Source organism: Euprymna scolopes, chromosome 23 (genome assembly GCF_053919585.1).
Source record: "Euprymna scolopes isolate OS-2025 chromosome 23, ASM5391958v1, whole genome shotgun sequence".
NCBI lineage: Eukaryota > Metazoa > Mollusca > Cephalopoda > Sepiida > Sepiolidae > Euprymna > Euprymna scolopes.
In genome coordinates, this window is record NC_136504.1 from 114,873,315 (window position 1) to 114,892,149 (window position 18,835).

An 18,835-nucleotide genomic window follows, 5' to 3' on the forward strand; every position below is an offset into this window, starting at 1 on the left:
CACATTAGCTTTTATGAGGAATGGTGCACCTTCTCCAAGTGATGTTACCTCAAGTAATAGCACGAAGCTGGATACTCCACCAGACTAGATAAATTCTTGTCCTGGAATCCAGTAAGACCAAGGCCAAGAGTTGTCTGTGTGTATGTTTGTATGTCCAGTTACAGTATAATATGGCATAATCGTCAGATCACCAAAGTTAAGCAATGCTGAGTCAAGCTAGTACCAGATGGGTGACCTTTTGGGAATTCCAGGTAGTGTATGTACTCTCCGCTTATCTCGACATTGTTTCTTGTCATCCTGAACCTTCACTTGCCACTGGTAGTTAACAATGTTGACTCAGAAGAGGTGTGGTTGGAGATTGCACAATTCTTACAGTAGGTATCCATAGTCTGTCAAGACTGAAGGAAGCTACCATGTCTAGTTAAAGGTAAAAAACTACAAAACAAACACCCACAAAGTTGGTATATTCTTAATCAGCGTTGGATGAATATTTAAAATTTAGAAAAAAATATATATCAGATCCATTGCCAAGATCGCTGGAAAAATAGTTCTACAATTCTAACATGCAATTTTCTACCCGTATAAAAGCCAAGTACGTCCTAGGATGGAGTACTGTTGCCACATCTAGGCAGGCGCTGCTAGAAGGACCTGATTTTGCCTTGACAAAACTTAAAATAGACTTTGCGGGTTAGTAGGTGATGCCCTTTTCTCTTCCCTGCAACCCCTTTCCCATAGAAGAAATGTTGCAAGCCTGTCTCTACGCTATCGTTATTTTCATGGCAAGTGCTTGTCTGATTTTCAATCTATGGTCCCACCTTGCCAAACTATCACGAAAAACACTAGCTGAAACCACTATCAATAATCCCCCCCCCCGCTCTTTATCTGTGTCTAAACGTAAATTCCATGAACAAAGTTTATTTCTTAGAACTGCACGCCTGTGGAACTCTCTTCCGTTTGCCTGTTTTCTAGCTGACTACAATATGATCGTCTTCAAGTCCAATGTAAACAAGTTCTTAATGAGCTGTTCCCCTTCAGTAATCCAATTTACCAAATTTCCACTACTAACGATTACTATGATATTGTCCCAGTGACTACCATATCTCATTAATCCGTATCCTCGAGTGGCCTCTGGGCCTTGATAAGTGGAGATTCCCTTGTAAAAAGATAAAAATATACATTTACTGATTTGGAAAAAAAATGCGAACTCATTCCTCAAGGAATCTACTATATAAAAGAGTTGTTTGTGTGTGTCCAGCTAGAGAGGAATGCGCTTGGTGGAGGAGAGAAAGATAGACAAATGGATAAAGAGAAAAAGTTTTTATAGAAATAGATTACATTTTTGTTCTGGGCAATGCCGGGTAGCCCTGATAATACTATCAGGGCTACCTATATATAAAAAAAAATTCAAGACAAATGTTCATTTTATGTCCTGATGAATAGGGGAAAAACATGTTTGTTGTACATATGTATGAAGTTTGTGTGAGGAACAGTCGAACTAATCTGTCAATTTTTAGTCTTCAGATTTGAAACTTGATATTTAGGGGATTAGCACCTGTGAAACAATTCGATTTGGTTTTTAGCCAGTAAAAATATCTGCTAAGGGGTCAAAATTTTTGTTAAATTGGAACTTTACAGGTGTAAGTCGGCTAAAATTGCTTTGCTATATATATACATACACAGGGTGACCCCAAAAAACTCAGAGGACATTCAATTGATTTTCTGACCATTTTACAGTCAACGGAGAAAAAAAGACCAAAGACCCTAGTGTTTTGATGTGATGTTTTGAATATAATAAACTAGTTATGACCGAAGTTGCATTTCATTCGGACAAAAACACTAAGAAACGGGGCCTAATTAGAGTTGGGACCCGTTTTTGGGGGGGTCACCCTGTATATACATACACACGTATATGTTAAAGTTAGTTCATTTTTAAATATTTCTTATCCATTTGCCGATAGCCTAAACAGTAATGACTAAAGTTGAAACACTAAATGTTTTAGTTTCAATTCTAGCTGATGGCATTCAAGTCATTTTATTTATTTTACTTTTGAAATCACTACTATATATTAGGTACAATATAATAATCAATAGAGTATTGGCTCTATAATAAGACAAACTCTACATAAAATATATTTAGGCATATTTTACAACAGGCAATTCCAGGTGGCCTGCAAATTAAATATAAACTGAACTTTAAACTCAAAATAATATGAACAAAAGAAATTCGGTTAAAAAAAAAAGAAAAGAGGTTAGTCATACAAGTAATATCCTGGGTAATTCAAAGAATAGGACAACAATGTACAAATAAAGTTTATTGCAAACAAAACCTGGCACAATATATAACATTAAAGATGAGCAATGGTGGTGAAGAGGTAACATGTCCATTAGTCGTGAGATGGCATACGATTGGTTAATCTTATCAGGTGACTTGATAAGGTGTCTTATGGGATTTAGGCTAGATAGTGCCGTTGCAGCTTAGAAATTAAGAGACCAGATATCATTTACGAATGTTTAAATGCCTCAACAAACAGCAACTCTTAGACAGGAAAACATTCATTTTTAAATTGGAAAAAAGGTATTGTACAGTATCCTACTCAGGAAATAAGGTACTTGTACAGTGAAGTACCTATATAAAAAACAAAGAAATTGTTATCACGTACATAGGTCTTATATATATATACACACACACATATACGACTGTCAACACGACGGTTCTAGGTTCAATCCTTGGCTTGGGAGAGATGCTAGTCTAGCGGCACTGATGAGTTGTGATACAACGAAACAGGACTATGTCGATGACTACAAATATATATATATATTTTTTTACATAGGTGTTGCCACTTATCAAGGTCCAGAGGCTACTAGAGAATAAGGGTTAAAGAGTGTGCAGTAGATGGATGCAGTTTTAAGAGTTCCATAAAGTTCGTCTTTTTCTTTTAAGTGCAAACTTTATGCCGACAGCCAAGAAGACTTCAACTCTTTATAAACATATAATGCTGTTGATTCTAAGCCATTAAATGTCAAACCAACTGATTTCATAGACTTCTATTATGAACAAACATGTGCAATTGGGATTGCCCAGAAATAAATAAGGTCTTCTATGTATCCCTGTGGCCATATCACAATTAACAAACGCACACGCACAATGCCCACTGGAGAGAACTTGAATGCCTACTAGACACTATCCTCGAGTGTCTAAGGTTTCTCTGTTTTTCTGTTTGTCAGAACACTTTGGCATGAGAATACTAAAAGTAAACCCTGACCAAATATTCAAAATCAAATAAGATCTCCTTTCTATGGCTAACTTACATGAGCTTTTATGGAGAATGGTGCACCTTCTCCAAGTGATATTACCTCAAGTAATAGCACGAAGCTGGATACTCCACCAGACTAGATAAATTCTTGTCCTAGAATCCAGTAAGACCAAGAGATCAACATGAAAGATACACTACAACATATGAAAATGGTTAATTGAGGAGAGGAAGATTCTCAATTTCTTTTCTAACTCAGTGTTTGAGAAATAAAGAACTTACGTTGTAGTATATCTTTCGTTTTGGTCTCTTGGTCTTACTGGATTCCAGGTCAAGAATTTACCTAGTCTGGTGGAGTATCAAGCTTCGCACTATTACTGATAGGCTCATAAGAGTAGTGGTCGATGGACAAAAATCAGAGGCCTGCAGTATTAATGCTGGAGTCCCTCAGGGGTCCATGCTGGGCCCAACTCTCTTCCTGATCTACATCAATGATCTCCCTAAACACATACTTCATTGATATCTATGCTGATGACACGACCATCTACGGCAACACATCAAAGGTTGTAAATGACAAAGTTCTCTCTGATTCTCTCTCCTCTGATCTCAAGCGCGTGGTTCAGTGGGGGCAGACGTGGCTGGTTATCTTTAATGCATCTAAAACCAAACTCCTATCTTTACATCATCAATGCTCTGATCCCCATCTGGCATCAATTGAAATGGATGGCTCTTATCTAGGAGAAGCCCCATGTTTTGACAAGCTTCTGGGCTTGACCGTTACTCCTGAAATGGAATACGTACATCAAGTCTGTTGCCAAGGTCGCTGGAAAGATGGTGGGATCCTTCTACCGCTCCAAAAGATATCTCACTACTGATGCAATTCTCTATCTATAATAAAAGCCAAGTACGTCCAAGGATGGAATACTGCTGCCATATCTGGGAAGGAGCTGTTAAAAACAGCCTATCCTGCCTTGACAGAGTACAAAATAGACTTCGTGGCTTAGTGGGGGATGCCCTTTTCTCTTCCCTGCAACCTCTCTCCCACAGAAGAGACGTGAGCCTGTCTTTGTTTTATTGTTATTTCCATGGCAGGTGCTCGTCTGAACTCCAATCTCTTGTCCCCCCTCGCCAATCTTTCACGAAAAACACCCGTCAAGCTGAATCCACTGTGAAAAACTTTTCCCACTTTTTATCTGTGCCTAAATCAAAACGTAGATTCCATGAACAAAGCTTCTTTCTTAGAACTGCACGCCTGTGGAACTCTGTTCCGTCTGCTACCCACCTGACTTCAACCTGGATGTCTTTAAGTCCAACATAAACAAATTCCTGATGAACCGCCCCCTTAAGTAAACACTTCATTAAATCTCCACACTAACATACTGTACTTACAATAACCCTTATCCCTGAGTGGCTTCCAGGCCTTGATAAGTAAGTGGTGATCACCGTGTAAAAAAAAAAAAAACTTTAATGGAGCATTCGAATATCTATGTATCGTCTATAGAGTTCAAGTTTTACCTCAGGCTGCGAGCCCCTTGATTTCTGAGAACTTCAACTGAAGTAAAATAAAACAAAGAAATATACATTACTTTTTATAATTTTCAAGATACATAATATTAGAAGGTAAAAATAGACAGAGTTTGCTTTCAAGAGCCATATAACTCTTGCTTTCCTTATTTTGTCCTTTAGTCCTCACATTCCATGAGTGAGGTTACTGACGAAGGAGGAAGAATTGCTTTTTGGGTTGAAATCTATCACTCATACTAATATTAGTTGATTTTTTACCTTGAAATAGTATTTTTTTTTTAAGTTAGCTCTTTACATAAAGTAGCTTCATAGGTTGTCTAATAAAAAAAAATATATATATATATAAATCTCTGTGGAACTTGTGCCCTTGCTTGAATCTTGTTTTTGACAATTGGGCCATTTCAGCTTTTAAAAAGGGATGACAGGTGAATTATATATATGGACATGACTCAGAAGTTAAGGAATTCGCCTTTTGAAAACCGTAATTATCGTCAAAGCATTGATTTGGATGTTGATTGTAGCTTATACATGTACATTTATAAGCTACAATCAACATCTAAATGAATGCTTTGACGTTAATTACGGTTTTCAAAAGGCGAACAATTAAAAGATACATCTGCCTTACTTAAAATTGCTAGGTTTATTTATGGTGTCTTTTACATATAAAAAAAACCCACCCAATACTTTTGCTGATGAGGAGACTTTGTTTAAAAAAAAACTATATGTCAAAATTATTGTCCGTGGCTTAATGTCTACCACAATAAAAACATTGTTTCTGACACGATCGTACAAATTATTGACTTTGTTGTTGTTCCTTCTTATGAAACAGATTTTTAATTTTTAATTCTAATTTTAAATTAGAAATCACATATTTTAGTTTGGATTTTACTGTAACGTATTAATAATCGATAGAGAATTATTTCTATAATAATAAATACGTAATTTGCAGGAATTAAAATATCATTTAAGCGTATCTTACGACTGGGCAATGCCAGGCGGCCTGCTAGTATATAATACAACTCCCAACATAAAATTTTAATGCATAAAAACTTTATCTTGGTTTAGGGCTTTGTTTTCAAATATAAATATGATTCGTATATTAAAAATTGCATAAGTAGTTTAAAATTAGTTTTCTTAAAAAAAAAAAAAACATTTTAAAAATAATAGGCGCTTCTACAGAATTGAGACGAGTTTTCAGATTAAAAAAAAAAAACAATGGTTTCAACTGATTTTTTTTGTCAATTCTAATAAGTTATAATGGTAGCTTCTAAATTATGCAGTCGAAATTACTTGAATATTACTGAATTATTAAAAAAGAAAAAAAAAAAAACAACTTTAATCGTGTTAGCAGGTGAAAAATTTTGGCCATTTTGTTTAAATCAAAATGTGAAATTACCTCCCTTTTCAACTGTGTTACGATCATTTTCATCAAATTCTATTTTTATTTTCTTTATTAAATAATTTTCTACCTTATCGATTTTTGTAATTTTTAGATATAATCATCTTAAAAATGAGAAATATGTAGATACCATGGTTTTCATGTGAAATTCATTAAGATTTCTGAAATTTTGTGCCAATAATGTAGAAGCACCAAATAAAAATTGCTATTATTTATCATGTAAGACAACTTTTAAATGGAGTGCAGGACCATAATTCCAAGGAACTAATCTGCTCTAATCACCATAGATCAAAAGTTTTATTTCTCAATTGAAAACGAAAAAAAAAAAAAGTATTTGTTAATAATTCCTACCAAGGGTTGTATTTCCTGGATTATAACTGGAAGTTGGATCCAATCGCAGCAATGTTCCAAAGTTGTAATCATTCACTTTTTTAAAGGATTCACAAAATTCTCTCCAGACCTTTGAAATAAAAGAGAAGACTTTCTTAATTTGAAAACATTAAAAATATTGGCCTTTCGTTCAAGACAAGTTACCTTTTATTCCACAATAAAAAAATTTAAAAGTTACATTTGTAAGTTATAGACATTTAAATTTATTATTATTTAAAAAAAAAAAAAAAAAAATGGTTGACTTGTTTTTAGTATTGTGATCTTTAGATAAAAAACATGGTTCCTTCTTCAGATAGATGTACCCATGACAAAACAAAAATATCATATTCCAAAAATCACAAACTGATAAAGTTTTATTTTTATAAAAAATTTTTTTTTAAAGTGATTAACAGGAATTCATAGGCATTACAACATCAATCTAACAAGTTTGAATTTTTGCCGAGTTATCTCACTTTGTTGTTTTCTGGGAGTTTTTTTTTTTTTTTTTTTTTTAGATTTTGTTTACAAAATGGCAGGTGAGAGTCACTCCTTGGATACACATAACATTTCATTTTCTTAGTTAAAAATAAAACTACTTGATCGATTAATATGATTTTTGGAATATGAAATTTTTGTTTTCACGGATATGTACATCATACAGTTGCGAATTACTAACTTCTACCTAATCATGGCTGACAGAATGAGAGCATGTTACACCCATGGATTTAAATGAAGGGTTCTGTTTGAAATTCTGTGCAGATTTAAGAGTTTGACAAAATACACCTTAAACATCAAATGAGATTAATTACACGTAAGAGTTGCCTTTTTTCTGTTGTTCTTAGCCTTTGGGCTGAGATCAAAGTGTAGTATCTGTTCCAGCAGATACTGCAAGCAAAGACCGTATGTGGGGGCAACCCCACATATAAGACCTTGGTCAATGTAGGGAAAACCCTTCATACAAATTGTCATTATCCAGCTCCCCTACTCCCTAGGGAGTTGGTCCCCGTTTCCCCTTCACTCAGCACATTAAAAATCGGACGTGCCTAATTTGTTCGGTGGGGGAGCAAATAAATACCCTGTTGTTCTTGGCCTTCAGGCCGGAATAAAAGTGTAGTATCTGTTCAGCAGATGCTGCACATAAGTTAATTGGTGCTTGGTCAATGTAGGGGGAAACCCTTCATACTGAGAAAATTACTATTTTTTTGGATACTGCAAGAGTTCCCCCTTTTTACCCTTGTTTTAGGGGAGCTGGTTTAACCCCACATTAAAAACGACCTTGTGTCTAATTTGCTTTCGTGGGGAAGCAAATAAATACAGTAAATAAAAAAAATAGGTTAATTTCTTAATTTTTTAATTATATTTTAAATAGCTCAAGGGAGACAACTCCTATTTTTAAAAATGTCTAGCTTTGTGTTAGGAGAAAATATATCTCACATGATTCATGTGAATAATAAAAATTGTCTCAATCATGAAAGATTTCTCCTCCACTTACCGAAGAAAGAAAAGATGAAGTGTGGCATCAGCACAGATACTACACTGTGATCTTTGTTTTAGTAGGAAAATATTATCTCACATGATTCATGTGAGTGTGTGCATGCAGAGTGGGGTGGGTGCTGATACCAATTACAGAACTGGCAAGCAAAGTTCAAATCAAGTTGATATTATTACATTCATTTATTTACACCAGCAGATTGTCTGCCCCCTCCCCCGTGATTTAGTAAAAACACAAAGAAACAAAGCAAACAAAAACAAAAAGTATTTAAAAGCAAAAAACAAAAAACTCAACTATAACATTGAAATACGAATAATTATTTTCTGAAATATTAATAACATGGCAGTTTCATAACTTGTCGATTTCTAAGAAGGGGGCATTTTCAAATCAAAGAATCTTGTTATATATATTATCTACTATTATATAAAGGGAACTGTGTGGTGTGTGTGTGCGCGAGTTCATCACCTATGGACTTGACAATGGCTGGGCCAATTTTTATAAAGTTTCACAGGAAGGTACTTTATGTGCCTGGCAGTGTTCTTAGATAGGTTTGGTATCGGAATTTTTTTTCAATAAGTATGGATAACAGAAATAATCCGATGAACCAAGGAACAGACGATTTTGACCAAACACCTTACACAGCCTAACATTACAAGTGCATTTGAGAAGTTTTATTGCCACACAAGCTGAAAGGCTCGACATATAAAATCAACAGTAGGTTCTTTGATATGACAGAGACGCATTCGAAATGAAGGTTTCTGTTTAAATCACAATTGAAGTATGATACTTGATTTTTGCATTTTAAACTTTAATTCAAGCCATTATATATAAAAAAATAGTTTTATAAAATCAACAGTAGGTTCTCTACAGTGCAATATAAACTACAATGTATTGTGAACTAAGTCACTGCGGGAGGCATGTGAAGCTTCCTCCTGGTGCATCATGATGGGTCTCCAACATGAGCAGACAATTGATTTGATTGAAAAATGAGCAATTTCACAGATTTCGATGACAAAAAAAATATGGGAGCGTGAAACATTTGTTGATCATCATTCATTCAATCCCTGGTAACGTCGGATCACCCTGCTAGTATATATTTCTGTACCCCTTATTTGCTTTTTCTATCTTCTTTCCTTTGTTTTATTATTTGCTCTTCTTTAATGATCCCCATTATTTCATAGTGACCTATACCTTTCTTTTTACTGTTACATAGTTATGCTATATACTGTTATGTTGAAAAGACTACAGTAAAAACAACAAACGGACTTCTACTGATTCTCTGCTCCAACAACAACTTGGCAAAAGAAAGAAAGAAAGACATACTGATGATGAAGTGTAGCTTCGAAATATATTTATGAATTTCAATATAAATTTCAAACAAAATAAATATCTGTTTATTTAGTAATAATGTGTTGTTTTGGCTTCAAACGTATCTGATACATATTTTATTCAAACTCAACCAGCGCTTCCACCAAGGAAGAGAGACCCTAACATAACACTACCTTTCTAATTTACTCATATATTGTACCGACTTTTAGTTACTGTTTACCTATTCCTTCAGTCTCATTTCATTTCGAAATGTCTAAGCCAGTTTTTTCTATATTTGCATTTTGTATACTTCTTGCCCTTCTCTCCTGATAAGAAGCATTTAGCTTCGAAATGCTATGGCCTAAGGATTTTTTTTTTCTTAATGTTCCTCTTTTTAACTTTTCCTTGTTGTTCTGATGATATAATAAAGTTGTAACTTTTATTCCTCATCTTTCATTTAATATGTATATCATATACATAAACTGCCAGAATATGCCGAATTCTGATCAAATCTTAAAAACGCTAGGAAACAAAAAAAAAAATAACATTTATTGGCTACTAATTACAATATTGGCCTTTTGGTCAAGATCAAAGTGTAGTATCTGTTCTTCAGATGCTGCACTTCTATTTCTTGTTCTCTTTCGGTGGAGGAGAAATCCTTCACGACTGAGACAATTTTTATTTTTGTACCTTTTCTCCACGTTAAAAAACGACCCTGGTGTCTAACTCTGTCCCGTGGGGAGGCATAGTAAATAGGTACAATAAAAAAAAATTGTTTAAAAAAAAGAAAAACTAAAATATAACAACCTATCATAAATTTCATGAATAAAATATTAAAATAAATGTTTTTGTGTAAATAAGTGGAAATAAAATTTTTTTTTTAATTAAAACCTAATTTGGGGAGGGGGGGGGGTAGTTCCTCCAATCGGTAACAGTATGTTTCGAGCTCACCCCACATTCTATCTTCAGAGTTTTTTTTTTACCTGTCGTGGGTTCACAGGGAAATGAATTTGAGGATTCATGACTTGCTCCAGTGTCTGTAATAATTTTTGTCCGTCATAATTAGATTCATTGTCGTTTGCTCCATTCTTCCGATTGATTAAAATTATAAACTCATTTCTTTCTTCCAATTTGTTAAAAGTCGCCTGCTTGGCTTTTTATTGGCTAATCGTGGTTATTGTCGCATTCTGAACACTTATGAACTTGATCAATGCTCGCCATACTCCTATGCTTTGCGTTGGTTTCTGATCGAGCCCTAGAAGACATTTACAAAAATCCAGTTATTTTAACCATTATTCAATCCTATTATGTCATCCATAATTTCTATAATACAAATAAATTTCATGTAATTTAATATTTATTCAAGTATCATAATATTTGAAAATTTAGAAAATGAGCATTATATAATTTTTTTATTAAAATTAAAACAATTTATTCATAGAAAACTTTCTGTCTTTTTTTTTATATTCATTTTGTTGGTGGTATTAACTTGAGGGGTCAGCCCTTCATGAAGAGAGAAAGATATATGTTTGATGTTGTTCATGGTTGCCGTGAAGTCTGAACCGATGCGAGTTGCATGGTTAGCACAAATTTCAAATAGAGAAACTTGGTGACGTCTTTGAAAACTATTTCGTAAGTTTAATTTAATTAAGAAAGCCAAATAACATTATAGAATCTTTTTTTTTTTTTTTATATTAAAATGACTTTTTTTTTTATCTGAGACTTTTGTTGTTAAAACAACTTATTCTTAAAAGACTTTTTTTTTTTTTTCTTTTCATTGGTAGTAGAAAGCAAAAGTCAAAAAGAAGATTTTATTTAAAATAAACATCACTGGGCGCAAGTCTTGGATCACCGTGCCAAGTCAGTCAGTGTTCAAGACATGGTGAATTTGTTGGAAAGAATGGGTACAATCAACCCAGGGTGAATGCCACAACCATGACGAAAATAACCTTCATATTCAGGTTAATGTCCGTTTTATATACTGACAGGTGTTGGACAGTTTTAAAAAATTGACTTCCAAACAAACCTATGTCTATTTATTCCTCGGGTTCATTTTTTAGCACTTCCCCACAGTTTTCAGTAAACTAAACCTGCTACCTTAACTCATATCATTCTCATATAATTTCTATTCATGCAACGCATGTCCTCAACACACACAAAAAAAGAAACAGGCACTATGCTGGTAGAAATTAGCTCTTTCTTGTGTATTTTTTTTATAAGTTTGACTACTAGTTCAAATGTTGGATGTTGGTATCAATACGGCCTGGTCATAGACGGATCAAACTATACAATACCATAAACACATTAATGTACCTGGTTTCACTACACACCAAATCATTAACATTTGGAATGTGAAAATTACCAGGAGTTATTTAACCCATTATCAATTATGGAAAGTTTAAAGAAAATGCAAGTAAACAAGAGAAATAATAACAATTACTGTTTTCTAGAATTTTGTCGTTTTTGAATTGTCATAAAATAAGATATGCCAGGAATAAGAGTGGCCAATTGACACAAAAAAAAATACGAAATTCAGATCTCCAGTTGAGTTTCCTACCAGTGCAGCTATCAAGAGATAGGTAAGAACAAGAGATATTGTAGCACTACAAATAACGAAATAAAAGTTGTTTTTTTTTTTTGAGGCAGTGAACTTCAAAATAAATAAAAATTATAGAAAATATTTTTATACAAACATGCAGGTTTATTTCAAAGACTAATTTTTAGCATTTACAAGTTAAATACTATTTTGGGCATATGAACCCGTGACTCGCATGTATATCTTCATAAACTATGTATTAAATTAGACTCCGTTGCCTTTATTTTGATAAACTATATGAACAGCAGATTTCTCAGTTTCAAAAGAAAACAGAACTCATCCATGATACAGGTGAATGTTTACAATCAGCGAGAAAGAAAGAAACAGCAAATTACAGGTAAACAGAGAAAAACAGAAGAAATAGGGAAAAAAATGAGCTGCTTTAATAGTTTGGTTTAAAGTAGACACGTCGGGTCGGTTCAAACGTTGGATTCTGATATCAGTACAGCCTCGTTATAGGTGGATCAAACTATATAATACTGTTAACATGTTAATGCACCTGGTTTCACTACACACCAAATCATAACATTTGGAATGTGAAAATTACAAGGAGTTATATTGCATTTATTGATTTGCGAGAAGAAAATGCATAGAAACAATGAAAATTGTAAAACAGCAAATCATGAACTACAAATTAGGGAAGAGGTAATCGAGGCCAGGAAAGTTTTCATTGGCTGAAACCAATTAACGTCTATTAATATTTCTAGGAAAACATTTACTAAAATATTTTGAAATTAAAATCTTATCAATCTTTAACGGAGTCATCTTTACTTTGACGAATTAGATAAATAGCAAATTATATTTTTCAGTTTTAAAAGAAAACTCGGTGATACAAGTGTTTATAATTCAAGAGAAGGAAGCAGCGAATTATGGGCAAACAGAGAAAAACAAAAGAAAGAGAGCAAGAAATGAGCTGCTAGAGCATTTTTTTAAAATACACATTTTAGTTCAAATGTTGGATTTTGGTATCAATACAGCCTGGTCATAGATGGATCAAACTATACAATACCATAATCACGTTAATATACCTGGTTTCACTACACGCCAAATCATTTATAACATTTGGCATGTGAAAATTATCAGGAGTTATTCAACAATTATCAATTACAGAAAGAAAATACAAATTATAACACTGCAAATTAGGGAAGAAGTAATTGAAGAAACGTTTGCATTGGCTGAAGCCATAACATAACAAATCCATAACATTTATATTTCTAAGAAAACATCTAGTAAAATAATTTAAAATTAATATCCCAACAATCTATAACTCAGTCACTTTTATTTTGATAAGCTAGACAAATAGCAATTACAACTTTTGTTGCAAAAGAAAGCAAAAAACTCATCCATGATGCAGGTAAGGGGTTAAGAGAGAGAGAGAGAAAGAAAACAGATTTCCCAAAAAAGAGAAAAGCGGAAAAAATGATGCAAACAATGAGGTCTTTCAGGTTTCTTTCTTTTATCTTTTTTTTTAAAAGCAAACATTTTGGTCCAAATGTTGGATTTTGGTATCAATACGGCCTGGTCATAGATGGATCAAACTATACAATACCATAAACATGTTAATGTACCTGGTTTCACTACACACCAAATCATTAACATTTAGCATGTGAAAATTACCAGGTGTTATTCAACACATTAATTACAGAAAGTTTAAAGAAAATGCAGAGAAACAAAGAGAAATAAGATTTGCTTTTTTAAAGAATTTCATTGTGTTGCTAGAAATAAAAAGCCATTTATTAAGTCAGAAATAAAACTGGCCAATTGCACAAAAAAATATGAAATTCAGATAGATTTCCTAATGGAGAGGGGTAGTCCCTTCAAATGAGCTGCATCAGAAACTTGGTATTGATGGATTCCTTACATGCTCAGCATCTTTGATGGTTTTAGTCATGTGCAGCATGCAACCTCTTAGATTAACTCGATAACATCTGAATGTCCCAGAGACAGTAGGGCATATGGTAGACCGGGGCTTTATGGACAAATTTAGCTTTAGTTGACCTTTGACATTTAAATATTTTCATTGACTAGACAAATACAAAAGTTACTAGCCAAACCTACATGATTTTTGGAATATGACATTTTTGTTCCATGACAAGTACATACATCATAATTTTTCTGTGTTTTTTTTTTTTTTTTTTTTTTTTTTTTTTTTTTTAAATAATTCTAAATATGCAACAAATTTTACGACTTGAAGATAAAAACATTCAAATTTCTTCAGGTGTTTTTTTTTAAACAGCCTTCGTTAAATAAAAAGATCATTTTTTTTTATTTATTGTTTAAACAATTTGACTTTAAAGGTTGAAAAGACATTTTTCACTCAGTAATGAGTTTTCAAAAATTGTTGGTGAAAAAAAAAAAAAAAAAAAAAAAAAAAAATCATCAAAAGATAAACTTGTACTAAAGTTGTGTTTTTTTTTTCCCAATTAGTAACCATTTGAATTCATAACACCTCTTGTGAAAGAAAACTAGAACGAGCCGAGCATGTGGGGTCCCCCTCCAGGAGTGAAAAATTTACCTTCACTATAACTAATATTTGTGCAAAATTTCAAAAAAATTCAAGAGTGGTTATTGAATAAATTACAGACGAACATTTTTGAGGCAATTTTACCTTATAGAAGTAAAATTGCCTCAAAAATGTTTATTCAATATTTATTCAATAACCACTCTTTGGCTCCTACGGAAAGGGGTGGGCCAACCAGAGTTATCCCAGAAGATCTGTTTTGGCAAAAATTTACTTTCATCATGACTAATGTTTGTGAGAATTTTTAAATTTCAAGGCATAGTTATTGAGAAAAGTGCGAACAAATAAACGGACGAACAAGAATGAATTACTACATCCAATCCCTCCTTTGTTAAGGGACCAATAATAATTTCAAGAAGAAGTGGACTTACTCAGAGACGATAAATAGTTAAATCTAAATGTTGTAGCAGTTATGGCCCCAGAATCATGACGTATACTTTTGTAACATTTTTTGCTAACTTACATTTTTTTTTAAAACTATATCACTGTGTTTATTTTGATCATCAAATTATTAAATACGAAAGCGGAATCATGACGAACGACAAGTTGTGATGATAAACTTACAGAAAATATAATAAAATAAGCGCAATAATAATAATACAGTTATGCTGATGGGTTTTTAAGTAAGAGTTTGGAATGCATATTTGAACAACTGAAATACCTTCGGCTCAAGAATCAGAGTCTAAGCAATTAAAGGAGAGAATATTAAATGCGTTATTTTATTTCAAATGTTGGATTTTGGTATCAATACAGCCTGGTCATAGATGGATCAAACTATAACATACCATAATCATGTTAATGTACCTGGTTTCACTACACACCAAATCATTTATAACATTTGGCATGTGAAAATTACCAGGACTTATTCAACAATTATCAATTAACAGAAAGAAAATACAAAGAAACAATGGAAATTGTAACACTGCAAATCATGAACTACAAATTAGGGAAGAAGTAATTGAAGTTTGCATTGGCTGAAGTCATCGAAATCAAATCCATAACATTTATATTTCTAAGAAAACATCTAGTAAAATAATTTAAAATTAATATCCTAACAATCTATAACTCAGTCACTTTTATTTTGATAAGCTAGACAAATAGCAATTACAACTTTTGTTGCAAAAGAAAGCAGAAAACTTGTCCATGATGCAGGTAAGGGGGCAGAGAGAGAGAGAGAATAGATTTTCCAAAAAAGAGAAAAACGAAAAAAATGATGCAAACAAGGAGTTCTTTCAGTATTTTTTTTTTTTTTTTTTTAATTACACATCGGTTTAAATGTTGGATTTTGATATCAATACAGCTTGGTCATAGATGGATCAAACTATACAATACCATAATCACGTTAATATACCTGGTTTCACTACACACCAAAGCATTTATAAGATTTGGAATGTGAAAATTACCAGGAGTTATTCAACAATTATCAGAAAGAAAATGCAAAGAAACAATGGAAATTGTAACACTGCAAATCATGAACTTCAAATTAGGGAAGCGGTAATTGAGGCCAGGAAAGTTTTCATTAGCTGAAGCCATCTAAATTTAATTCATAACATTTATTAATATTTCTTTCCAGGAAAACATTTACTGAAATATTTTGAAATTAAAATCTTATCAATCTTTAACGGAGTCATCTTTACTTTGATGAATGAGATGAATTGCAAATTATATTTTTCAGTTTTAAAAGAAAACTCGATGATGATACATTGTTTACAATGGGAGAAAAGCAGCAAATTACAAGCAAACAGAGAAAAGCAGCAAATTACAAGCAAATAGAGAAAAGCAGTAAATTACAAGCAAATAGAAAAAAGCAGTAAATTACAAGCAAATAGAGAAAAGCAGTAAATTACAAGCAAATAGAGAAAAGCAGCAAATTACAAGCAAATAGAGAAAAGCAGCAAATTACAAGCAAATAGAGAAAAGCAGCAAATTACAAGCAAATAGAGAAAAGCAGCAAATTACAAGCAAATAGAAAAAAGCAGCAAATTACAAGCAAACAGAGAAAAGCAGCAAATTACAAGCAAATAGAGAAAAGCAGCAAATTACAAGCAAATAGAGAAAAGCAGCAAATTACAAGCAAACAGAGAAAAGCAGCAAATTACAAGCAAATAGAGAAAAACAGAAAAAATAAAGCAAGAAATGAGTTGCTTTATTTATTTATTTTTTTCTTAAAGCAAACATGTTGGTTTAAATGTTGGATTTTGGTATTAATACTGCCTGGTCATAAATGGATCAAACTATAACATACCATAATCACGTTAATATACCTGGTTTCACTACACACCAAAGCATTTATAAGATTTGGAATGTGAAAATTACCAGGAGTTATCCAACAATTATCAGAAAGAAAATGCAAAGAAACAATGGAAATTGTAACACTGCAAATCATGAACTTCAAATTAGGGAAGCGGTAATTGAGGCAAGGAAAGTTTTCATTAGCTGAAGCCATCTAAATTTAATTCATAACATTTATTAATATTTCTTTCCAGGAAAACATTTACTGAAATATTTTGAAATTAAAATCTTATCAATCTTTAACGGAGTCATCTTTACTTTGATGAATGAGATGAATTGCAAATTATATTTTTCAGTTTTAAAAGAAAACTCGATGATGATACATTGTTTACAATGGGAGAAAAGCAGCAAATTACAAGCAAACAGAGAAAAGCAGCAAATTACAAGCAAATAGAGAAAAGCAGTAAATTACAAGCAAATAGAGAAAAGCAGTAAATTACAAGCAAATAGAGAAAAGCAGCAAATTACAAGCAAATAGAGAAAAGCAGCAAATTACAAGCAAATAGAGAAAAGCAGCAAATTACAAGCAAATAGAGAAAAGCAGCAAATTACAAGCAAATAGAAAAAAGCAGCAAATTACAAGCAAACAGAGAAAAGCAGCAAATTACAAGCAAATAGAGAAAAGCAGCAAATTACAAGCAAATAGAGAAAAGCAGCAAATTACAAGCAAATAGAGAAAAGCAGCAAATTACAAGCAAATAGAGAAAAGCAGCAAATTACAAGCAAATAGAGAAAAGCAGCAAATTACAAGCAAATAGAGAAAAGCAGCAAATTACAAGTAAACAGAGAAAAGCAGCAAATTACAAGCAAACAGAGAAAAGCAGCAAATTACAAGCAAATAGAGAAAAGCAGCAAATTACAAGCAAATAGAGAAAAGCAGCAAATTACAAGCAAACAGAGAAAAGCAGCAAATTACAAGCAAATAGAGAAAAACAGAAAAAATAAAGCAAGAAATGAGTTGCTTTATTTATTTATTTTTTTCTTAAAGCAAACATGTTGGTTTAAATGTTGGATTTTGGTATTAATACTGCCTGGTCATAAATGGATCAAACTATACAATGCAAAATGCAAAGAAATAATGGAAATTGTAACACTGCAAATTAAATATTTTATAAGCAATGCCATTGAAATGTCAGCAACTAAAAAGATCTCTGTGGACTGATTGTAAAACTTGTCTCCAGTCAAAGAATCCAGATTATATATATATATATATATATATATATATATATATATAGGTATATCCATGCATATTCTGCCACTAATCTCTCCTTCTTAGACAGGGTCCAAAAAGTATTTCCAATCTAATAGGTCCCACACTATCAGCTAAGCTCCAACTCGTGTCCCATCATTGCAATGTTGCATCAACACAATCTCTGTTTTACAAGTACTTCAGTGGAATGTGCTGTGACAAACTTGTAGCACTTAATGATGATGATGATGATAACTGACGTTAAAATGATAAATAAACAAACATGTGGATTCAAATGTTGGATTTTTGGTATCAATACAGCCTGGTCATAGACAGATCAAACTATACAATACTATAAACATGTTAATGTACCTGGTTTCACTACACACCAAATTATTAATAACATTTGGAATGTGAAAATTACCAGGCGTTATCTAACTTATCAATTACACAAAGTTTAAAGAAAATGCAGAAAAAGAAAGAAATAACATTTGTTATTTTGTAGAGTGCTGTTGTTATTGTATTGCTAGAAATTAAAATAAGCCATTTATTATAAACTAGCAGTTCAGCCCGGCTTTGCTCGGGCCCTATGTACTGTTCATCACTTTATGTGCATATATATTAAAAAGTTTGACTCATGTCCACGTAAACTACATCTAAAATTTCAAATGTTTGGACTCAAAATTGGCGGAGGAGTTTGGTAGAGTCTGAAAAGTCAACTCTTTCCACTTTGACCTTCTGGCAGCCAAATTTTCACCCAAAAACTGATTAAAAAGCTTGCTGCATGTCTGAATACCCTCTATGTAAAATTTCAAATATTTAGATCTAAAATTGACTGAATAGTTTACTAGAGACCGCAAAGGTCAAATCTTTTGAACTTTGACCCCTTGGTAG

General features: G+C 32.7%; 1 protein-coding gene across 1 annotated transcript in view; it reads right to left on the minus strand.

Moving 5' to 3' along the window:
• Positions 1–18,835, minus strand: part of LOC145246139 (protein PBDC1-like) — a 43,465-nt gene that overhangs the window by 3,623 nt on the left and 21,007 nt on the right. The window contains exon 5 of the mRNA XM_080107988.1: positions 6,526–6,634. Coding sequence (XP_079964114.1) covers positions 6,526–6,634 — 109 coding nt within the window. The remainder of the gene's footprint in view (positions 1–6,525; positions 6,635–18,835) is intronic.